Source organism: Triturus cristatus, chromosome 8 (genome assembly GCF_964204655.1).
Source record: "Triturus cristatus chromosome 8, aTriCri1.1, whole genome shotgun sequence".
In the NCBI taxonomy this organism is placed as follows: domain Eukaryota; kingdom Metazoa; phylum Chordata; class Amphibia; order Caudata; family Salamandridae; genus Triturus; species Triturus cristatus.
The window spans coordinates 1184329076-1184354573 of record NC_140591.1 but is presented as its reverse complement, the minus strand read 5'-3'; the positions used below and the strand labels follow the sequence as shown (position 1 = coordinate 1184354573).

The 25498-nt window shown below is 46.2% G+C and overlaps 1 protein-coding gene across 1 annotated transcript in view; it reads right to left on the bottom strand.

Annotated features, from left to right (window-relative positions):
* Positions 1 to 25498, bottom strand: part of LOC146805589 (E3 ubiquitin-protein ligase HERC2-like) — a 1563844-nt gene that overhangs the window by 941068 nt on the left and 597278 nt on the right. The window contains 4 exon segments of the mRNA XM_085622871.1: positions 9883 to 10153; positions 19827 to 19969; positions 21890 to 22033; positions 22268 to 22406. Coding sequence (XP_085478997.1) covers positions 9883 to 10153; positions 19827 to 19969; positions 21890 to 22033; positions 22268 to 22406 — 697 coding nt within the window.

Here is a 25498-nt window from a genome sequence, read left to right as displayed (position 1 = left end):
AGTCTGGTCAACTCTTCAATGACCCAAAGCCATGTCCTGGGATGCCGAAAAACTGGACAGATCACCCTAAAAACAGGAGGCAACCCAGATTACCAAAACAATTTTCATCTCATAACTAATCTTTCAATTCTAGCAAAAATCTTAGAAAGTTGCAGAGTCACAACTCGAACAATCCATTCAAGACTAAAGCTACTTAATGATCTACATTCTAGATTCATATGATGTAGCACAGAAACCGCTATCCTCCAAATTGTGGGTGATGTGCTACACTAAACTAATTGTGGTGATTCATGGCTGTAGAAGCTAGCTCTTATATAGTGCACCAATAAACACTGTGCACAGTGTTCAGGCAAACCCCAAAGAAATTACAGAGGCACAAATATCACCTCAAATGCTCTTTCGTGATAGTGTGGGAGAACAGTTAAGCCTATCAGAGGGTAGTGCTAGGCATTATTTGCATATAGAAAAGCAGTAATTTAGACACTCAAAGAAATCAGACTCCAATTTATAAAAATAACACCTACCTATATATGAATTTAGATACTAAGATCATCAGGTAAGTACTTTTCAAATTATGAAATTTTACAGTTTAAAAAATAGGACAGTGCAATTTTTGAATCAGTAACGTTATCCGATGGAGGAAAAACATGTTTTGCATTCGGGCACTTAGCAGCGATTTATGGGACTGTTCTTCATGATTTAAGACGAGTATGGAGCAAGGTCCAAGGCCACACCAAAACGTCACCTAGGGAGGCTCTGTGGCATCCAGGTTCAAAGGTGTGTCACGGCGTTGGGTGTCCCATTCACTTCAATGGAGAACGGTCCGGTTCAGGAGAGGCTGCAAGTTGGGACTGGGGAACCAGTCTGGGTGACCCCACAGGGGAGCTCGACCCTTGGGATCCTAAGGCATACAGGGACACCCTTGGTCCAAATCTCATCAGACTTTGGGGCTCAGGTGCAGAGGTGTCTTTTGGCATCTGATACAGTGCTGGAGTTTCTTGCAGTTATGGGGGCTGCAGAAACAGGCTGCAGGTGGCGACTGGAAGTCCAGTCTGGGCAAACCCAAGAAAGGGCTTATCTCTTGTGGGTCTGGGTGCCCCACTGACACCATCACTTCACTCGAATTCAGGTCCTGGAGCATAGGTGCTTTGAGGCGTCAACAGTCACAGACTCACTCTTTGTCTTTGTCTCTGCTGCAGAGGGACAAACAGGAGGACAAACAGGACAGCTCAGTCACTAATGATGTGGGTCTCGCTGTCCCTGAAGTGCCTCGACGTGCAGGGTAGTCTTCCATGGCATTGGTGTCCAGACTGGACACAACAAGCCTTGGTTGCAGCAAGTGGGTCCATTACCCCAGTGATTGGTACTATGCGGTTCCGGTCGGTTCTGGCACACCCAAACTTTGAAGGAGGACGGATATGGTATGTAGGAGCACTGCTGGCTCTTCCTGGGCAGCCGCCACGTCGGTAGTCCTCGAAGGCGGAAAGTTGGTGTACCGAGTCTTGCATCTTTGGTGCCTGCAGCTGCAAAGGAGTGGTTCTTCTACTCCAAGGGAGTTTCTTAGGCAATTTGCAAAGCACTGGTAGCCCTCCGAGTTTCATGGAGTCTGCACAGCAGCAAGACGAGTCGGAAGCAGCAGGCAGGCTTGGCTCCAAGTCAGTCGTGCTCCTCAGTTCTCAGTTCGGCAGCCTTCTCAGTCCACTTCTTTTGTGTATGTCAAAATCTGAAATCTTGGAATCAGGGTGTAATCAGTCTGACACAGAGCCTGGTACTTCCAATATGACCGCCACATCTTTCCACAAAGAGTGTTCTATCCTGTTCTAGTGGATCCTAGGAACTCCAGAAGACCGTGGCCGAAGTCACGGAATTCAAGGGCAGAGTCCAGGATGCCGGCGCGACGCCGATGACGGAGGTTCCCGCTGAAAACAAGGACACCGCAGGAGAGAGTGGAAACGAGAGGGAGAGGAGCCTGATGATCCGACCGCAGAAGGAAGGACTACGGGAGGAAGAGAAGGACCAGAGGAGAAGACCAGATCCCCTGCACCATCCCAAAGTCTGATGAAGTCCACAGGATGAGAGGACCGCTCTAGGAGCAACGCAAGTTAGTCCAGTGATCCAACCAGGAAACCGGACGCTGCAACTCCCCACATTATGGCCCAGGAGGCTTGTGGTTTAAGGCGAGTATCAAATGCGCAATTCTTTTCTTTTAAAAGCCGTGGGTAGGTATGCGCGCCGCACCCAAACAAGCATAAACACTGCTCACACCTTTCACTAAGGAATGGCACGTATGGACAGCACAGGTGTGGTGAAGGGAGCAACAGCCATGCCCTTTAGATAAAACAACCCTGACCAGATATATTTTTCTACCTTTTCTTTCGAGGGGTATCCCAGCGATGTCATGAGAACCCAGGAACAAGGGAGAAAGCCTCAAAAAGAAGGAGCTCCATTTGTTTTGTTTTTTGCTTTGTTTAAAGAATCCTTGACTCTCTTTTGCGGCAGTCAGACTTGCCAATTAATTTCATGTGTTATCCACATACATAAATATAATTCCAAACAAGAAAGGAAATTGGGACTAAAAAGAAGGATTCCTAACCATTGCCTGAGGACTGATTTGTCTATCTAAAGAGAGAGAGGTTGGGCAGCTAAGGAAGGCGACGACCACACAGGTGGTCGCCTACATACTAAATTTAGAGGTGTTAAAGGGAGTGAGGGGCTAGTAGGGGTCACTATACCTCCTAGATGGCCACTTCCTTTGGGGAGTGGGTATCACCCTGTCCCAGAATTGTTAATTCTATCACACACAAGACGGTGGAATCTCTGAAATTGTATTCACTTCCAGCTGGTCCCCCTAGAGGTGTGTCCAGACCGGCAGTGCAGCATACCTCCTGCATAGCTAATTTTCCTGCCTGTTCTGGTGCCTGATGGCCCAGGGCAGGGGGGTTAGCATACTCTCCTGTGAGGGAAGTCGGATTTGCATACCAAAGGCGGTGGGCTCTTTGAATCTCCCTGCCTTGGAATACTATTTTACTAGCCTTCCTGGGGGAGGAGGTGATAACACCTCTCTCCAGACCAGGCATTGTTCCTGACCTCCAGAGAGCGAAGGCTCTCACCCCTGGGGGTTAGAAACTCATCTGTGGTGGAAGACGGGACTAAAGCAGTCAGCCAGCAGACTAGAGGGCTGGTAGGTTTCAGGGGGTAAGTCTCAGGTAACCTCTGGGTGCAAGTATTAGTAAATCCATCACTGGAATCAGTGAGGGTTTAATAATATGAGGGGCGTCATTTAAAATGGTTAATCACAAGACATTGCTTAACACATTTAGGGGCAGAATGGTTATAAATGGCACAGTTCTTAACGAGATACTCATGCCCTGAAAAACAAGTCCAACACATAAACAAGCACTGGCATAGCCAATAGGTCTTGCCTTTGGGACCAAATAAGTGCTAAGTTATCCAGCACAATATCCTTGGTGCAACAACATCAAGTGTTGCATGGCTAAACACTTATAAGGTCCCAAAGACGAGACCTATTGGCTATGCCAATGCTTGTTTAGATGTGGGAGGGCACAGGGATGCTGCTTGGTTAGTGGAACCTGGTCCCACCAGGCGTCTCAGGTTCCAAGCTGCCTGTCGGTCAATGTGAGCCCTCACTGGCCATCTTGAATCTCCACGGAGAGCTGCCCTGGACTGGCTGGGACCTCTGGCTTCCTCGCTGCTGGGAAGCTCTAACTGGATTGCACCCGCCCGAAGAGGCAAGGGCTGGCTGTCCAGGCCTCTGAACGGAGGCCACTGGAGATGGCATCACGACCATCTTTCAAACCCATCTTCATCGCAGAGAGCGAGTCAATTATCATCCTGACTGCCACTGTTGTAGTTACTTTTTTTCTGGCCAACTAGGTTTCTCTCGTCATGTTTCTCTCCTTTCTTACTTACACTTGCTGTACTTTGGAAGCTTTACATTGTGTTTGCGACAGTTTACTAATGTTTGTACAACTCTTCAGTGTAAAGCGCTGTGGCAGCTTATACCAATAAATTAAACTAAAGAGGATCTGTGTTGAATGAATAAATAAAACATAGCACACAGAGAGATCTGCATCCATTAACGAACATAAACTGAGGCCGCCAAACAAAGTGATTTGCCAAATATCACACATTTTGGTGAAGAGGGTCAGCCGGAGCAGAACCTTTTCTTCTGGTGCCATAGTCAGCAGCACACGAGGGACTAGGTAGGTCTCCCATCCAGGAGGGACAGGGAAGGGGAGGGAAGGAAGGGAGCAAGCCCTCTTGAAGTGTCATCGGCCAGGCTCACACTGCATCTTCATTAACCACAACGTGTGGAAGAGTCATTGTGGCAGGAAAGGGAAGCAACAGGTCGTACTAAGCTCCCCCTGAGGGAGTGGGGAGAGGAAAGGGAAAGCCAGACGCAGAGAGATCAGGGGGAGAAATGGGCAGAAGGTGAAACGGGGAGAAGAGCCAGGAGACTGATGATAACGGGGGAGAAGAGAAAATGGAGACACAAACAAAAGACAACTCGGGGGAAAGTGGTGGAACCATTTTAGGGGGGGGGAAAGTGAAGCGGGAGGAGAACATGACAATGAAAGAGAACAAGAAAACAAGGAGCAAAAAAAGGAAAGAGAGAAAAGAGCCTAGAAGCACTTCCGTTTTGCAATGCGCTGCCGAAAAAACTGTACCAAAGCATTCCCGTAGAACCGAGATAGATAACGGGGAAGTAAACAAGTCAACAACATGCAAGCTGTGTGGTGCGCGCACGCTCGTGTGACAGCAGCTGTTTTCAAGCACACTCGTGCTTGTGGCACCATCCGCCTTGCGGGAGCGAGCAACAGCCAATTAGCATGCACGCCGCTGCTCGTTTCCGCAAGGTGGATGCCGCCATAAGCACGAGTATGTGCTTCAAAAAAGAGCAGAGCAATGGCTAAAGGTCCTCCTATACAGCACATGCGCACTGCGTAGGCGAGACCTAAAAATATCAATAATTTCAATGAACATTTCCATCTATATCAGAAAACATTACAGGGCTAAGATCTATCATCAACTGTGTTTAAACTGCACTTGTAATCTCTAACCGCAACACTTGGGGCCTGATTCCGATGTCCTTCAGAAGGCCTCCGAATCATATTTGGCTTAGCCGGATCAGATTTGTAGCCCTTATTTCCGACCGAATCATACACAGTTCCGAACGACCAATTACAATGCCAAGATCGCGTAAGCGCCGACTGAATCGTTTACGGACCCGAACCGCTCCATATGACTCGTTCGTAGCTGAATCGTGCAGCGCAATGGCGCTGATTTCCAACCGACCGAGTACGATTAGGACAGCCGCTTCGACTCAGTCTCAATAAGACAAAACGGCTGTCGAAAGCGTACCTCTCAATAAATCAATCAGAGAATTTTAAGCAAACTACTCACCCGTGAGGGTCTCAAGGCGCTGGTGGTGGGGGGGTGGGGGGGGTGGGGGTTTCAGAGGGGTGCACGGCTGCGTTCAACCGAAGAGCCAGGTCTTGAGAGTCTTCCTGAAGGTGTTCAGGAAGGGGGTGCGTCGGATGTCTGCTGGTAACTCGTTCCAGGTCTTGGCTGCAATGTGAGCGAACAACTTTCTGCCTGCTCTGGCTTTGTGGATGCGCGGGGTTTCAGCCACTGCGAGGTTGGACGAGCGCATGTTTCGCTTGGGTACGTGGAAGTTTATTCTGTCATTGAGGTACTTGGGTCCATTGTTGAGTAGGCATTTTTAGGCGTGCATGAGGATTTTGTAGGTGATTCTCTTCTCCACGGGGAGCCAGTGGAGTCTCCGGAGGTGTTGGCTGATGTGTTTGTGCCGGGGGATGCCGAGGACGAGTCTGGCCGCAGTGCTCTGTATTCTTGCCTTCACCCGGGGCCCTTCGAATCTATCACAGGGGTGTGCCTATGGGTCCCCCCCCCCCCGATACAGGCATGCACAGTGTGGCCGGCACCATGGGGTGCCCACCACATAGTGTAGGCTTTTCCCCACCCACCCCTTTTCTGCTATGGGAGCCTGTGTACGCGTCTGTACATGGGCTCCCATAGAGTTCAATAGGAGTTCGAGCGAACAGAGTTCATAAGCCTATGGCAGCATCGTACTCGCTCGTCTGGACTCCTGGAACACATTTTGCTCAGAAAGCCCTCCGGATCAGAGTCGTGTGGAGGGTTTTCCTAGCGAGATCAGAATCGGGCCCTTAGTCTAAAATCTCATATCATTCATAACCAAAGTTTACAGTTGTGACTACAAGTCTCTTCCACTAAACACATATTACCTCTAAGACGGACTCTCGAAACATTCAGTTATGGATGACTTTTCACCATTTCAAACTAAACCTCTCTCAAAACTAAATCTTTTCATACTCTAAGAGCTCATTCTCATTTCAGTCATGGATAGACAACTTAAATAGAATGGACCACAAAATTGATAATGTTGAATGTGCAACATTGCTGGGCTTAAAGGTAGAAAATATTTAAACTACACACACACACACACACACACTTAGCATACAAACACCATAGTCAAGAGTACTAATTTTCAGTTCTAACTACTGCAATGAATGAAACACTTTTTAGCACAATCAGACTTCAAAACACTGATACAATCACTGGTCTTGCAAAGTCTCAACTATAGAAAGGGTTTGCTCTCATGCATATCAAAATTACACTTTGCTCCGCTGAAGGCTGTTCTGCATGGTGCAACAAGACGAGTTTCAGGTGGAAAACACTGATCACATTTCCCCATTCCAGAGTACTCTCAAATTAAGTTTTTTTTAAATGGCATGCTTTATCCTCAAAGCATTACACATGGACATTCCAAAATACCTAGTACATAAGTTAACCACCTCAGAAGGCTCCAGCTCATGATACAGAGCTGAAATCATGCTACTAGAACCACCTTGGTTTAGGAAAGAATGAACCATTTCTTAATCTTTTTCAGAATGCGCCCCTAAAATTTGGAATTCTATGCCCCGAAGACACGCACCAAACCCCTCCTTTTAGATATGCAAAAAGGAACTGGAAAACCTACTCTACTACACCAACAAAATCTACAAAGATCACAATCAGAGCAGACAATGTATATCTTTAATTCCTAATAAACCTGACTTATCGCCATAAACCTTACATGCATGTTCATTTTGACCTGAATGCCTTCCAGAAAAACATTAGATGAAACATGTTTTTTGCTGGAAAACATTTTATGCTAGACATTGTCATAGCAGTAACTTTACATGATTTTCAATTGTTTAATTCTGTCTGCTAATACACCACTCCAATACTTCTTGGTTCCGTTATGGCTATATGGAAAAATAAATCTACACCCTGGCCTATGTATATAGGCTATTATCAGAAGTGAAAGAAAGTGAAACCACGGTCAAGAATGAAGGGCATAATGTACTATTGACCAAGTTGCTTACCTTTGGTAACGCTCTTTCTGGTAGAGAATCAGTCTAACTGCAAATTCCTCACCTTTTGAATACTCCCCCTGGCGTCAGACTAGATCTGGAAAATCTTCAGCAATACCCATGTGAACTGGGAGGTGGTACCTACGACTCCGCGTCAACATCATTCCACGCCATAAGTGCCATGTTTGGACATATACAGGTGCCGCCCATGTGTGTGGAGAGCTGTTGTTTTGACACTTCCGTGCCCGCAGACACGAGCCACTGAGATTGTTCCCAATAAACAGATGCCAAAAGTGGGATCTTTTTATGTGAAGAGACCAGTTCGCGGAATGGAAAGATGGGAAAGTCGGTGACAAAGGAATCTGCCGTCAGATAGTCCCTACCAGAAATAGAGTTAAGGTAAGCAACTTTATCTTCTGGCAGAGACTTCCAACAGCAGATTGCTCACCTTCTGGATAGATAGCAAAGCAATATCTCCCATGTGGTGCGAATGGGATCTTGAAGGATCGATTGGGCCTAGCCTTGTCTTTGATAGAACGACCCGCAAGCCCTCAGAGGGCTGCTTTTTGCACCAGTTCATAGCAGATCTTAATGCAGAGTATGATACAGTGCAAGATGGTCCTTTTCCGCACCACCTTGCTTTCCTTGTTTCATGAAACATGAAAAAGAGGGAATGGTTTCTTATCTGTAATCCTATTTCCCAAACGGGGTAATCTCCATTAGAATCACAAGCACTGAATAGTCCCGCCCACGTGAGAGGCCCTCAGAGTCACATTTTCTTCACCTTACTTAGGAAAGGTCAGGAAGCACATGTCACAAATGTAACATTTTGCAGCCTTAAAATAGGCTATATTGCCAATTCAATTGAATTTCTTTCAAATCTAGAAGAAAAGATATAAGCTTTGAAAAGTTACTAGAAATAATTAAAAAGTAGCCTTTTAAAAGCATCCTTCACAAAATGTTTCTTTTTCTTTTTAAATTAAGAGAAAGGGAAATATATGGAACTGATGCTGTATAGGGTGCAGCACTGAAACAAATCAGAATAGCACAAGGCGCCTCTAAGGGCCCCTTGACTTTCACAAGGGTCGGAATCAACTCCTACGTGAGCGTGGCCCATAGGCACAATGATGCCCTCATACCTACTTAGGAGACTGAGTGTGGAGGGAAGGGGCAGAGTCCTGCTTGGAATTCCAAACTGGTTCTTGGATTTGCTTAAGGACTTACAACATGAAGATGCCCTCAAGAGCGGAACAGGGACCTACCTTTTAGACTTAGACTGATCCTGGTGTAGAGTATTGCAGTGGCCACAAAGAGCTTCATTTCCCAGTCGCAACTGCTTCAAGACACAATTACTGCAGGCTTGGAGTTGTGGTCTGACTCTAGGCACCACAAGTAAACCACATGTGGGTCCGTCACAGACATTGTTTGTGACATTCCCCATAGGGTTAAGACCGTTTAGATTTGGGAGGTGGCATAGTTTCCATGCACCCTGAGATTTTGTAGAATTTGTAAGAGAAAGAATCTCAAAGAGATGAGGGGTATCGCCAGATCTGCACTTGTTGGCGTGGAAAGAAAGGAACTGGTGTCCGCGAGCATTGGTGGTGCCTATATAGGCCCACACACATCACATCTGGCCTGGAACGACATTGCAGCAGACCCACCAGTGCCACCTGCTGGTGTGCAGGGACACTGCCAAAGCTTTTCCAGATTCAGTCTGACGCCTAGGATAGAATTCAAAAGGTGAGGAATCTGCAGTTAGAAGTCTATATGAGAAATCTTTGCCAAACCAAGCATGTGCAATTTGATCACAGACTTGTTTGCGAATGGTAATTTAATTTGTGATGCGATCTGTATACTAACATGACTTATTGCAAACTCTGTGGGTAACAAAACAGCCTGCCTAATTAATATTAATTAGGTAGGTCTCAGTTTGTGACAATCTGTCTTTGGCTGAATATGCAGTGATGTAAGCCTGCAAGGTACAGCAGACATCTGTCCCTGCATTTTGACTCCCATACGGGAAAACTTTTTTTTTTCCGGTTTTTTTTCCTTTCTTAAAGAAGCCCCTGTCCACTAAAGGAACCAATGCTGCTTTTTTGGTTTCCGGTTTCCTGTTTATGAACACATTGAGGAGAGTAGGCCGTGATCCACAATCAACTCCAACTTCCTTAGTGTTAAAAAAGGAACTATCGTCATAGGCATAAGAAAGTGCCTTTATTGTTGCCTGTGTATAACTTCCAGTAGTAATGCTGATTAGGCTAAGTAGACTACTATAATCTTAAACCATGTGATGCTCATTTGAGGACACTAGAACATCTTTTGCAAAAAGTCTGATGCCTAGAAATATTTAAAAGAAGGGACATCTGCAGCCAAATTACCCTGTAGGAAGAATGATTTTCAACCAATAAAAATAATCTGTTTTTTCTTTTTAAATGAAGGATCATTTCATAGGACCCGACCATACCTGGCACACCAGAAGCATTATCCGAAGTTCCAGAAAGGGATTTCAAAGCAAACTCTACATTCTTCCTGGGAAATCCCATATCCATCAACTGAATTACAATAGGTAGCGGCGGAATGGGCGATTGTTTGCGCTTCTTAACTTTAGCAGGCTTTATGTGCTGAACAGTGACTGGTGTTGTAGCCTCACTGGAGCTGCAGCAGTCTTCAAACAATGGAGATGAAGGATGCGTGGATTCCACTGCAAGGTACTGGCATACAGCTAAGGCAGCGGCCTACAAACAGAAATTGTGGTAAGAATCAATCATAGGAAAAGTAACTAAGTAGATCACAGTCAAACACAGAAAACATGCTTTATCAGGCAATCAATACAGCAGATAAGAGACTGCAAAGCAGTACCGTGGAATATGCACACTTTATAACGCTCAAATCATCTATCAGGCAGCACATGATGAAAGAATGAGAGATTATCATAAGCACTAGTAGGTCTTATGCTGGCAATAACTTTGACATTTCAGTGTTTAACTTTTTTTAAACTTTTTTTAATACAGATGGTAGTTTGTGATCTTGCTCTCCTACTGCACATTCCGTTAACACAGTTTTTCAGCACTGCTAGGGATGTTAATTGTCACTGGGTAAGGCATTCAGCCATGCCCTGGGTCTAGTAATAATTCCATCAGTTCCCAATTGGCATATCCTGAGGCCATCCTTTGCAGGCCAGAGCCGTTTGGCATTGCCCTGTAATACTGTGCCCAGAATTAATGTCTCAATCCTACTGACCCATGGGATTTAAAGTTGTGTGGCACTTTGGGTGAGACTTTGCAGAACATCAACTGATGGTGCTAGAGGATTGCCAAAAGATGAAGAGAAACATAATGGCTAGCCATATGGCCAGTCAATCAGTTACACTGGACTAATATAACCAGACGTAGGCCACAATAAAACACAGGCACAGTACAGACTACATGAATATTACTTACATGGACAAGTCATGAAAATATTATAGGGTGTTTAAACAATATAAGGAATATGCTACTTACCAGTATGCATCTGTTCTTGGCATGTAGAGCTGCAGATCTACACACTTGTGAATAGATCGCCATCTGGTGTTGGGCCCGGATGTTTGCAGTTTGTTTTTTCTCTTGGAAAGTCTTTGGAAGTCACGAGGTCGGGGACTCCTCTTTTGGATCGTATTGCGCATGGGCTTCGGCTCCATCCTCAGATTGTTTTTCGCCAGCATGGAAAGATGGAGCGTAGTAGTAACAGTGAAGATGCCCATGTGTGTGCTATCTAAATAAGATAAACTGGGACAGATACAGGTAGCTGAGGAGGCGGGTGGGCGTGTGTAGGTCTGCAGCTCTACATGCCAAGAACAGATGCATACTGGTAAGTAGCATATTCCGTTCGAAGCATATGAGCTGCAGATTACACACTCGTGCATAGATTATATAGCAGTACCCACCGTTAGCGGTGACCACCCGTATCTGTTGCAGTGGTTTGAAATAATGTTTTGAGTACAGCCTGGCCCACACTAGCTTGTTGCTTAGTTTGCACATCTACACAATAGTGTTTGGTGAAAGTGTGCGGTGTTGACCATGTAGCTGCTTTGCAGATATCATCTAATCGGATGTTCCCTAAGAATGCCATGGAAGCCCCTATTTTTCGTGTAGAATGGGCTTTCGGGGGAATGGATAGCGTTCGCTTTGCTTTATGGTAGCAGATTTGAATGCATTTTACAATCCACCTAGCTATCCCCAATTTTGAGATGGGGTTACCTTTGTGTGGTGGAGAGAAAGAAACAAACAGTTGTTTGGTCTTACGGAAAGGTTGTGTTCTCTGAATGTAGTAGAGTAAGGCTCGTTTCACATCCAGTGTGTGAAGAGCCCTTTCTGCAACGGTCTGTGGTTGCGAGAAAAATACTGGTAGTTCTACTGTTTGGTTTAGGTGAAAGGGAGAAATGACTTTAGGGAGGAATTTCGGGTTGGTACGGAGAACAACTTTGTTATGGTGCATTTGGAGAAAAGGTTCTTGAATGGTAAGTGCTTGTATCTCACTGACCCGTCTAAAGGAAGTGATGCCTACAAGAAAGGCGATTTTCCATGTTAGGAACTGTAATTCGCATTTATGGAGAGGTTCGAAGGGAGGCCCCATTAGCCTTGTGAGAACGATATTTAAGTTCCACACAGGTGAGGGTGGCACTCTGGGGGGAATTATTCTTTTAAGGCCTTCCATGAAGGCTTTAATGGCAGGTACTCTGAAGAGTGAAAGATGTTGCCTGTTTTGTAAGTAAGCTGCAATAGCTGCGAGGTGTAGTCGAATGGACGTATAGGCTAGATTGCACCTTTGTAGGTGGAGTAAGTAGCCTATTATGTGTTGAATGGACACGTCCAGTGGATTGATGGTGTTATGGCAATAAACAACAAAACGTTTCCACTTGGCGGCGTAGCACACTCTAGTGATAGGTCTTCTAGCTTCTCTGATGACGTTCATACAGTCAGGGGGAAGATTTAGGTACCCGAATTCAAGGATTTCAGGAGCCAGATCGCAAGGATGAGCTGCGCTGGGTCCGGGTGTTTGATCTCTCCATGGTTCTGGGTTAAGAGGTGTGGAGAGAGGTGTAGTTTTTGGTGCGGCACTACAGATAGTTCCAGCAGTGTGGTATACCACGGTTGTCTGGCCCACGTTGAAACTATTAGGATTAGTGTGAGGGAGTGTTGTAGTTTTCGCACCACTAGTGGAGTGAGTGGGAGAGGCGGAAAAGCGTACGCAAATTTGCCTGACCAGTTCATCCATATCGCATTCCCTTTGGACAATGGGTGTGGGTATCTAGCGGCGAAGGTTGGGCATTTGGCGTTTTCGTGGGTGGCGAAGAGGTCTATCTGTGGATGGCCCCACATTTGAAAGTATGGGTGAAGAACTTGCGGGTGAAGCTCCCACTCGTGGATCTGTTGTGTCTGTCTGCTGAGCAGATCTGCCACTGTGTTTTGGACTCATGGGATATGCTGAGTTAGGAGAAAGATTTTGTGGGGTATCGCCCATCTCCATATGCTCTGTGCTAGGTGAGAGAGCTGTGGAGAGTGTGTGCCGCCTTGTTTTTGGATATAATACATGGCTGTCAGGTTGTCTGTCTGGATCAGGACTGCCTTGTCTGAAATTTGAGTTTGAAAAGATTTTAGGGCTAAGAAGATTGCTAGTAACTCCAGATGGTTGATACGGAGTAACTTTTGTTGAGGTGTCCACTTGCCCTGTGTGGTGAGATGTAGTAGATGAGCTCCCCACCCGGAGAGCGATGCGTCCGTTGTCAGTACTATTTGAGGAACCGGGTCCAGGAACGGTCGACCTTTGGAAAGGTTTGCGGTGTTCCACCACTGCAGAGAGCGATGGGTGCGACCTTCCACCAACACCAGATCTGTTAATTGACCCTGGGCCTGGTTCCATTGGCGTGCTAAGCACTCTTGGAGAGGACGCATCTGGAGTCTTGCGTGAGGCACTATGAAAATGCAAGAGGCCAACATCACTATTAGTTGCATAAACACTCGAGCTGGAAGGGAGTGTTGTAGTGCGAATTTTGCGCGTAGAGCTTGAATGCTTGCAATCCTGGCCGGATTGGGGTAAGCTAGTGCTCTTGAGGTGTCTATGGTGGCACCGAGGTATTGTTTTATGTGGGATGGTTGGAGATGGGACTTCTGGTGGTTTACTGTGAAGCCCAGCTGGTGGAGTAATTGAATGGTGGTAGATGTGTGTTGAACACACGGATTGTTTGACCCGGCTTTTATCAGCCAGTCGTCTAAGTATGGGAAGACGTGGATGTGTTGTCTTCGTAAATGTGCTGCTACCACTGCTAGGCACTTGGTGAATACCCTTGGCGCTGTTGTGACCCCGAACGGGAGCACCTTGAATTGGAAGTGTTGTCCGTCCACTATAAATCTGAGGTACTTGCGGTGAGCTTTGTGCACCGGAATGTGAAAATAAGCATCTTTTAGATCTAGGGTGGTCAAGAAGTCGTTTTGGGAGAGGAGCGGAAGTACCTGCTGAAGCGTTACCATATGAAAATGGTCGGAGTGTATGTATGTGTTTAGGGGCCGGAGATCTAGGATGGGCCGTAGAGTCTCGTCCCTTTTTGGTATGAGAAAATATAGGGAGTAGACTCCCATGTTTTGTTGGTTGGTAGGAATGGGTTCTATTGCCTGTTTCTGTAGGAGGGAGATTACCTCCTGCTTTAGGAGTATTAAATGTTATTGTGACATTGGGCGCTGCCTGGGTGGAATGTTTGGGGGGGTAGATATCAGTTATAGGCAGTAGCCTGACTGAATTATTTGTGTCACCCATTTGTCTGAGGTGATAGTAGCCCAGACGGGAAGGAAATGTTGGAGTCTGCCCCCGACCGGAGTGGAATGGTCTGGGGGGAGTGGGGGGGGGAAGTCATTGGGTAGGCGTTGTGGCAGAGCGGGCGTTGTTTGTTTTGCCCTTGCCTTTATTATTGTTAACCCTATAGCCGCCTCTTTGATAACCCCTCGTGAAGGTGGACTGAGTGGGGGATTTGTACGAAGTGGACGCGGTATCTGAGGAGTAGCCTCTAGATGTACTGCGAAAGGAAGAGCGGCGAAAGGAGCGTCTTGGAGGGTGTGACTGTAAGGCTCCCATGGACTTTGCCGTAGCTGTATCCTTCTTCATTTTTTCTAGGGCCTCATCTACCTTTGGGCCAAATAGATGTTCCTGGTCAAAGGGATGGTTAAGGATGGAGGCTTGTACCTCTGGTTTAAACCCTGATATTCTCAGCCAAGCATGGCGATGCAGGAGGACGCTTGTATTGATGGCCCTGGAAGCTGTGTCTGCTGCATCTAAGGCACAGCGTATAGAGGTGTATGTTATGGTTTTACCCTCTTGAATTAGTTTGTTGGCCCTAGCTTTATATTTCTCAGGGAGGTGGTGCATTATGCTCTCTAACTCGTCATAATGTGCCCTGTCATATCTGGCCAATAGCACTTGAGTATTGGCGATATGCCACATATTGGCTGCTTGTGACGCAGTGCGTTTCCCTGATGCATCCAGTAGTTTCGACTCTTTGTCAGGTGGTGGTGCTTCGCCTGACGCCTGGGAATTTGCCCTTTTACGTGCAGTGGATACCACTAGAGTGTCTAGTGGCGCTGGCCCTCTGATGTAGGAGGGATCTGTGGGGGCAGCTTTGTATTTTTTCTCGATGCGCGGGTTAACGACCCTGGCTCTAACTGGGTCCTTAAAAACCTCTGCCGCATGCTTTACCACTCCTTTAAGCATAGGTAATATGGAGGTAGACCTATGTGTGGTGTCGAACGTGTCAAGGAGGAAATCTTCCTCCACGGGGTCGGTATGTAAATCTACCCCGTGATAGTGTGCCGCCCTTTGCAGTAGGTGGTGGAACCCCAATGAGTCTTCTGGTGGAGATGGCCTGGAGGGGTAAAGGTCATCTTGTGGGACGTTGGGGATATCAGGCATATTGTAGTCGTCCCATGGGTCTGGGGATCCTGTAGGAGTGGTGTCCCCTGTGGGTAGGTCCTGTGGGACATCCCCTATGTCATCATATGGGTCCCCGTGATCATCATGTTGTGGAGAAGGGGTGGGAGAACGATGAGGTTGGGGTGGAGAAGGCGGAGGGGGTGGAGGTGGAGAAGGTGGAGGAGGTGGGGGAAGGTATTCTGAATGGGGAGGTAGCAGAGTCCTTCCTCTTTGGAGGCGGAGGTGGAGCAGGCTTCTCCAAATGTCTCTTTTTGGAAGAAAGGGTCAAATGTCCAGTTTTTGGATTCTTGGTGAGTGTTTTTTGCAAGGGATCCGGTGTAAATAAGTCCGGTGAGGCTGGTCTGTCCGTCGGCGCCAAAGGAATCGGTGCAGCTGGCCTTAAGCTTTTCTGTGCCGGTTTGTTGTTTGGAACCTGGTTTGGGAACCTCCGGACGCTTGGTCGGCGCCGAGATGGATTTCGGCCTGGAAGTGTTGGTGGCCTTGTGTGCTTTGGTCGGCACCGAAGGTGGTGTTGGTGCCGAATAACTGGGTTTCGACCCAGAGTGCTTCGGTGCGGAGCTCGGTGTCGATATGGGGGTCGGCTTCTTTTTCGGCACCGAAACGTGTTTATCGGAACCGTGAGTAGGCTGGCTCGAGCCCGAGCCGCCGGAAGGCTTGCTTGGCTTCTTCACCAGGCCCGAAGGTGGGGTGTTGGAAGCAGTGTCCTTGGTCTTGCCTAGGCCCGGAGGCGAAGGTGTGACCGGAGCCTTTTTCGGTGTCAGCAGGGATGTGGGCGGGGGGGGGGGGGGGGATCAGTACTCACGACCCTCTGCGCCGGGGTGATGTCCTTCACATCTGAGTCGTCAGCCTCGGAAGCGCTGACGAGGCCCTCTTCGGTGTACTGCTCTGGAGCGTCGATGCCTTCTCCGAAGATGTCGTCCGGAATAGTCGTCGAGGAGTGCGCCATAGTTCTTCTGGCTCTTCGGTCCCGAATAGTCTTTTTAGACCGGAAGGACTTACACGCCGGGCAGTCTCGAGCCTTGTGTTCAAGGGAGAGCCAGAGATTGCATACCTCGTGGAGATCGGTGTGGGGGAATTTGGACCCACATCGAGGGCACTTTTTAAATGGAGTCCTTTCCATTAGCCAGGACCGAAGCTTGGAGAGGCCCGAAGGGCGCCGTTGACGACTGGAACTGAAGGTCCGTGCCGATGAGAAGGCGCGTCGAGTGGGGGAGATCGCGATCGAAACAATACCGCGGTTTAAGGTGAGGATTGCGCGTCGACCTGGAAGCTGTTCGGAGCCGGAGCGCGAAGATCACATCCGAGCCCGATGGCGGAAAAAAAACAATCTGAGGATGGAGCCGAAGCCCATGCGCAATACGATCCAAAGGAGGAGTCACCGACCTCGTGACTTCCAAAGACTTTCCAAGAGGAAAAACAAACTGCAAACATCCGGGCCCAACACCAGATGGCGACATATGCACAAGTGTGTAATCTGCAGCTCATATGCCTCGAACACATGGTTTAGTGTGCTGCAGCAGCTGCTAAAAACAAATTTCTACTGAATGTGTTGAAGATGTTATGCTTTCAGTACATATGACCCCATTAATATTGGGAAATTCTGGACACTACATATTAGAAGAGAAAACTAAATGTGTTGGGACATGAAGTCGTCTGGTTGGCTCTGGAGAACATGCTTCCCAGCCTTATGTTAATCACCTGGCACGTCACTTAAAAGTAATGTGGGTTTTATTGAACTCTACCTCTGCGAACATGATAATCATGCATGTCCACTGAGAGTCTTCCTGTTTACATGGATTGAGACACTAGAGTTGGGTTCCAAGGTCGAGGGGGCATGTACAGTGCACCCCACTTTTACAGAATGGCTATTGTCCTCTCTAGCCAGGCTGTGGTAGACTTACTGGTAAAGTCTGTGCAGTCTCCTATGTGTATTGAGAGCCAGTTGGTTCACTAGGTGAGGATGGTGAGTTATTGTCTTTAATACGAGTGGAGCTGGTATCTGTTCTGCTGGACATTCCAGCTCCCCTGTGGCCCTCTCTATTCTTAGTTGCAGCTTTGTAGGTTGGGGTATGCACTAGCTCTTATCTGTATTTAGCCAAGACGCTCTCTGCTGGGATGACTCACTCCCTTTCTACGAGTGATGATCAGGAGCACCTGGTCTGGAGTTAATTAAAATTCTTCTCTGGGGATAAAACAGACAGGTACCAAGAGACTGGGAGACCCCTCCTCACATGTACTGATCACAGACTGATTATGCAGGAAATAAGCCCCAGGATTGGAGGGGCATCCAAGATGCAAACGTAGCAGACCCTCTGACTGGTTTAGCCTGTCTCTCAGGGAATGATAAAAGTCTGGCCCTCATCAGCCAGTTGGTTGTTCAAGGCTGTCCTCTTTTCTGATGAGGCAACCACAAGTGGTTGCTGAAGAAGCAGACATCCAGGAGTGGAATCCAAAGGTTGAATTCTCCTTTCCGATCCAGGGATTGGTTTGAACTTGAGGATGTGCCTCTGTGACTGGATTACCGGTGAAAGGAATTTGCCAGTCTGACGGAAGGAGCTGGCTGCAGCTTCTCGGGCGAGGCATCAGAGCAGAGAGAGAGCTTTTCTGAGCCTGAGGAGGCTTCTGTCCTTCGAAACACAAGAAGACTAAAGACAGCTGCTCAACATAAGGAATCTTGCTGCACATCAACATTGAGGGAGATGTGGGAAGCTGCATGTAGTTACTGAAAACTGCTTTGCCCTTGACTCCTTCCATGTGCTGTGGGAGCCTATGGTTGCTTCCAGCTACCATCTGTAGCTGGGGGAAGAGTGCCCTGTTGAAAAACCTACCATGTGAACCCTTTGCCTGCCCCAGGACTTGCATAGTCTTCAGCTTTGCCCTTGCTTATCCTGCACTGGTAGCAAGTGGCACTGTCCTTGTGGGCGCTCTGCTATTAGGAAATCTAGACTGTGACCAGTGGGCTCTGTGGTACAGGCTTTGTTGTGTCACCCGAGGTTATCAGGGTGGACTGGAACCCTGGCCAGCCACTAATTTCTTACATCTAGCCCAGTGGCTACTGGACTAGTGGGACTAGGGTAACTGTGCCAAGACACCAGCCACCCCTATCCAGACTCCTGACACCACCATTGCGGTTTTCTCGCCAAGGAAGGGTCAGCACTTCTGTTGCTTTGTGTGGTGGGGCGTGAGCAGATTTCATTTCAACTGCTGAAACCCTAACACTGCATTATAAGTATTAGTACCATTGTTCTAGCTTTAAAAGAGTAACCCTGTGCAAAGCGGTCTGTTCAAAGCAATGTTAACTGTGTTTTTCTAGGGCTTAGTGTCTAGGAGCTATATTAGTATTTGGGGTCCGAATTCTGTCCCAGAGGGTTGTTGAGGCTTTGGGTTTTACTATATATCCTAGTTTCATGTGTAGTATATTTATCTTGTGAGTATTAAAGTATTTTCCTTTTATAAAGTAAAGTGACTGGACATTGATCTTACTAGCTGGTACTGCGGTGTAAACTATATTCTAAATATCTAACCCACCTCACACCTCCTTGAGAAAGCCTAGGACTGCTCTGACTTGCTACCCTGAGAGAGTCAAGTGTTGTAGAGGAGTACTTGCTTATCCAGTTTGGGGTCCATTAATACTGTGGCCCCAGGACACCAGCGATGAACAACTCCAACTTACGCAATCGATGTCCAGTAACCACTGACTGCCCTTGTTCCCCAGGAACCCAGTAGTCACAAAATGTAAATTAGAAAACATTCAAGGAAGAGCAAAATAACTAAGAGAAATTATTGTTTAATGCTGACTGTGTCAGACTGAAGCTGTACCTCTTGGGCCAAACTGTCTCCATTATGGCAAGCACCATGACAAAAAGATTGTGGTCCAGTGTAATTACCTGTGGCTGAGATTAATTCAAGCATTCCATCCATCACTTTTTTATTTATCTATAATGTATTAAAGTCTAGAGTTATTATGAAATGTTCATGCTTTTGAGGGGTTGGGGAGATTGTCTAAGTGTCTCTGCAATGCTTTGGAGACATTTGATTATTCATGCCAGGGACCACAGTGGTGGGCATGCAAGATGTTTTATCTTTCTATTTCGGAACATCATTTTTAAACATTTTGTGTGCCTGCCTGCAGGTTAATTATGGTCTATGTGAATCTCCATGTATCCATTAACAGTCCATTTGCTTTAAGGGTAAAATGTGATGGTGTTTTTCTCATACTCCTGTGAAACGGTTACTTTAGAAAAAACAAGAATTCATCTTTTACACAAGGCATAAAAGCTATAACAAAACACAGAATGCTAAAGCTTTTTGAAGAAGGGTCACAAAATGACCATTTCAATTTTATTTATTTTTTTATTTTCTTTATATTGAGTAGGTTAAAATAGTGCTCAAAACCTTAGAACACAATTAAATGCGTGGTAGAAATTTACACTGAAACAACTATAACATTACCTCAAGCTCTTGTCTGTCAAATATAGCCTTCACAGGTGAAGGCTGGGTGCCAGCGATTAGCAGCTGCTGCAAAAGAATCATTGGGGGCTGAGGTCCTTCTGGGGACATATCTCCAATGTCTGGGGAAGCTGCTGCAGACTCTTCTGAGAAAAATACATTAAAAAATAAGGTGTTGTTTTTACTGAGTCGTCCATTAATTGGTTTTGCAATCAGTTTGCAACAGGATACGACACACCACAAACATTTCTTGTACATGAGTTTGTGGTTGAGATGCTCCAGTTACTTTAGAAAATATATATAGTGCTTGAATGTCACTTGCGGCTTGAGGAAATATCAAAAAGATATAAATAATTAACAACAAAGGAAAATTACACAAGACGGACACTGAACATCAAGTAAAAGGCAGTTCTTTAAAAATTCAGAGGAGAATGTCTGCAGACGAGTGGGCATGGGATTCATACCCCTGAATTCTATGTCGCAAGTATGTGCTGGCCAAGAATGTTCACCTGACAATGTGATTAAGCTACAAAACTGCTCACAGCTTACTGGCTTTGATGTCGTCACCAGTCAACTCACTTAAGGGGGGTGCCACCAATGGTCTCCTTCCAATGAGTCCATGGTTCTGGCCCTCAAGTCCTCTACTTACAGATCTTGTGGCTTTCTGTACAATCTTGTTTCAAAACTCACATCAATGCTCTCACAGATCTTCTAATATATCTCCTCCACAAGCCTTTGGCACTGCTTGCATCTTTCATGACCAATCTACCCAGTAGCCATTCTTAGTTTTTTCCACCATTCAATGAATTTCGCTCTTTCAACACTCTAGTCCCCAATGCACATGGTCTTCTAGATCATTACTATCCAATTCTCAATATGCTCTTTAAACTTTCTCTTTCCTCCCTCCTACTTGCTGCTTCCTGTTTCTTTCTCCTGTCCAGTCCAATGTAATTTTCCCCTTCACCAAATCCTTGTCCACTCTCTCCTGGTTTACTATTAACTCTCCCCTCCAGTAAAACCTGACTAAAACACCTTGTTATTTGGTGACCCCTCTCCTGCAGCTCTCAATCATAGCCTGCTGTAAGTATTTAACTTCCACTCGAAGGAATAGGAAAAGAGTTGTGCAATGCATAAGGAACACTAAGGATAAGGTTGGAAAGGGGAGTATGCTTATCTCTGTGTGGTGCACATCCCCACAACTTAGTTTACGACTTAAGGGCACGGACGTCTCTGCTTCTACACTAAGACCTCAGGCTCTGACAGACTGCTTTGCTGAGCATGGAAGGTAACTCTGCCAAAAGTCTACCCGCATTGTTTAGCAGATGGAAATATAATTATAAGCCAAACGGAAAACAATTTCTCGTATTGAAAAGATACTCCTTACACTATAATTGAGCTTTAACTTATGTACATGTCCAACTAACTGCACCCACAACGCGACGCAAAGCAAGCAATAAAAAAGTATCTACACTGACAGGAGCAAACGGTGGGATTGCAGTTGTGAAGCAATGGTGGTGCTGCAGGGAGAATTAGACAATTATACAGTTCTATAAGTGTGGGTGCTGCAAAGCCCTAGATGAAGGCTATAGACAAGATATATCATCAACCTTTTGGGATTTAAAGTAAAATGCACCTCACAAATAATATTGCAATCAGATTGCCAATATGACTGGAAACTGCAGAAATGCAGTAAAACGTGACTGATTACTTGTTCCCATTGTCATTTTATCCCTACAATATATTTTGTAAAACATTTTTTTTTTTTTTTTTAAACTAGAACAAAAATATAATTCCCAGTTAAGGCACGGATAACGGCAACCCATCAGCTGCCTGGGCTGAATATCCAGCTGGTGAAATTATTTTTCCTGAAAACAAATCTTAACCTAGACAATCGTTAATGTTGCACGCTAATTTACCATAAAGCCCGAGACCCCATACTATGCATTAAGATGAGCAGAAATATGTATTTAAATTAGCTATGTACTCAATCATTTTAAAATCTTAAATGTGATTGAAAATACTTTTTTAAATGAATAGATATCAAAAATAAGTAACACCAGACAAACCTGTGGTGTTTGCCCCGGCCTCTGGGATGGCTGGCTGAGATAAGATCTCCCTCAATTTATCCTGGTGAGATAGAAGAGCGCGACCGGCTTTCAAAATGTACAGTTTCAACTGTTGGCACCTTAGGAGATCCAAGTCAACTTGGTCTGTAGACACATTGAATAAATGAGATACAATAACGCATCCATAAGTTACAATGAGTACACAAGCTTGCAACCTATTCAACACTTAACACAACCCACAAAACAAAAAACCAGGAAACAGTACAGAGATTGTTGTGATCCAGACATTCATTTAAGTAAATATATCCAGTCGTTTAATAATCACCTCAAAATAACATCTGATAACTTTTAAGACAAAAAGTTTAAATCTCATTTTACCTGTGAGACCCTGATTGGAGAATTTCTTCATTTTGTGCTTTTCAAGTTTGCTTCCTGCTAAGTTTACCAGCTGCGACCAGACATCCAACATGGGCTCAGTGAAAGGCAAATTATTCACATTAAATGACACCACGGGAAGCTGGAAAGAAATATAAACAGAAAGGTAAGTAACTGAGTTGCGCAGCAAATATTCTACAGCACAAGCTTCCTGTTTCCTTCGTGATAGCCTTTCATGTGGCAAACACCATTGCGAACACACTATTTGTACCTTGCTGCAGTGTCCTAAAATATAACAGTTCTTAGGGCCATACACAAATAAATCATATTCGCTACATTTCCATAAAAAATGCTTGAGAGACACTGTTAATTTCTCAGATTCTCAATATTGTTGAATTATCTCCTGGTGTGAGAATGGACTCTGATAACTTTTTTTTTTTTTTTTTAAACACAAACTATGCAACCAGTGGCACCTACATGCTCACCTGAGCTATTCCTCACAACCCATGGAATGATGTAACCTCCATGCACTTATGGCATAACTCGTGCTTTTGCAACCAGTCCCTATAGTCTCCTTCTGACAAAGAACCTTTAAAAGTCTTTTGAGAGAATGGTGGACGAAGAGGACTCAGTCCCAAGGTGAGAGAATCCATCAGAAACATTATTAGCATAAAGGATGTTACAAATTCATTAATGAATACATCCTTAATTCTTTCCTAAGCTCTGAACTCTGAGCACTTCCTTAGAACTGAAAGTCTAAATCAGAAAGAAATGCAAAGACATCTTTAATTGTTAACATAATCTAGGGCACAGCAGCAATACCTAGCATCCACATCTAGACAGTCCTGTGTAAAACAAATTTGCAAGATAGCACTTTTCATTGCTTTGCAGATATCCTTCAAAGGGGCCCTAAAGAACAAGTTACTTACCTTTGGTAACAATATATCTGTAAAAGACATATATTAGTTATAGATTCCTTACCTTAGAATTACCCCCAGGCGTCAGACTGGTTACGGAGAATTTTTTCTCAGCAGTACCCCTGTGCGTCGGTAGGTGGCGTCGGTCGACTACGCGTTCATCGTTGGTGTCGTGATCGCCGGAATGACGTTGCGGTATCTACTTAGACGCCACCCCTGCACGCTGACGTCAGTTCTTTACACGACATTCCATGCCATAAGTGCAGAGCCATGGATGGGTGGAGCGGTAAGGAATCTATAACTAAAATAGGTCTCCTACAGATACATTGTTACAGAAGGTAAGTAACTTGCTCATCTAAAAGAGACTATTAGTTATAGATTCCTTACCTTAGAACAGATACTCCAGCAATACCAACACTGGAGGTGGGTCTGCAAACTATGTTCACACCAAAAAGTACTAGAGAACCGAACGGCCAAAAAAGCTCTCTCTTCGGACTTGAATATCCAGGTAATAATGTTTAGTGAACGTGTGCAGTGATGCCCACGTAGCTGCCTGGAAGATGTCACTGAAGGGGACTCGACGTCCAAAAGCAGTAGTGGCTGCTGTCGCCCTGGTGGAATGGGCGTGCAGTCCTAACGGAGGTTCCTTCTTCGCCAAGGAATAACAGATCTTAATGCAAAGGACAACCTATCGAGAGAGGGTCCGTTTTTGCACAGGCCGATCTTTCCTGGCGCCCACATAGCCAACACAGAGTTGATCGTCCACCCGGAATGGTTTTGTGCAATCCAGATAAAACGATAATGCAAGTTTCAGATCCAAACAATAGAGTCTTTCCTCCTCCTTGGAAGGATGTTGGCGCAGGAACAAGGTGGGCAATGTGATGGTCTGTCCTATGTGGAAAGAGGTAACCACTTTGGGTGGAAAAGAAGGCCTAGTTCGAAGGACAACCTTGTCCGAATGGACAGCAAAGAAAGGAGGTTTCGAAGAAATAGCCAGAGCTCACTCACCCTGCGAGCAGAGGTGATGGCAACCAGAAAAGCAGTTTTTAAAGTCAAAAGTCTGTGAGGACAATTATGCAGTGGCTCGAAAGGAGCGCACATAATGTAAGTTAAGACAAGATTCAAGTCCCACTGGGGCATTACGAAAGGAATAGGAGGAAAAAGGAGAACCTCAGAAGGAGGGCAGAAAGGGGATCCACAGCCTTTGCTGTGCACCATGCCACAAATTTGTTCCATCTGCAGGCGTATACCGTTTTGGAGGAGGGACGCCTGGCTGCAAAGATATCATTACAGACTTCGAGAGAAAAGTCGAAAGCTGTCAACTGTCGCCACTCAATCTCCACGCAAGAAGGTGGAGGCTGGATAGGTTCGGGTGGAGGACCGTCCCCTGCTGCTGCAACAGAAGATCCTCCCGAAGAGACAGTCTGATCGGAGGATGGATGGATGGCAATGTTCAAGAGATCGGGATACCGGACTCGCTGTGCCCAGTCCGGAAACACAAAAATGACTTGGGCCCGGTCACGCTTGATCTTATCAGCACTCAAGACAGAAGTGGTATAGGTGAAAAGGCGTATAGAAGACCGCAATTCCACTTCCGACGAAAAGCGTCGCAGAGCGAGTGCCGCCTTGGAAATGCCAACGTGCAGAACTGCCGACATTGCGCATTCTCTTTGGTGGCAAACAGATTTAACCAAGGTTCTAAACACTGCTGAAAGAGACCTTGCACCACCTCAGAGTGAAGACGCCAGGGCCGAGTTCGTCCGCCCTGGCATTCAGGGAACCTGCCAGGTGTTGAACCACCAGGGACATGCCCTGATGTTCCATCCACAGCCAAAGGCAGAGAACCCCTTGACATAGGGTCCATGACCCCACCCCACCCCGTTTGTTGCAGTACCATATGGCAGTGGTGTTGTCCGTGAACACCTGCACTACTCTTCCTTTGACAGAAGGAGGGAATGCCTTCAGTGCAAGACGAATCGCCGGGAGGTCCAGAAGTCTGATGTGGAACCCAGACTCTGCCGGAGACCAGAGGCCTCTGATCTCCGCCTCTTTCATGTGGCCACCCCATCCCAGGAGTGACGCATCTGCCACCATTGTGGACTTTGGGGAAGGGAGAAGGATCTACAGTTGACCCAATCCTGGTCCGTTAGCCACCACTGCAATTGGGGTGGAGTGCCCTCCGAGATCTGGCACAATCAGAAAGATTTCCATGAGGCTGCGCCCACTGGAACTTCACGTCCCACTGCAGAGTCCGCATATGCCACCTGGCATAATCCACCAGCAGGATGCAGGAGGCAATAAGGTTCAGAAGCCTCAG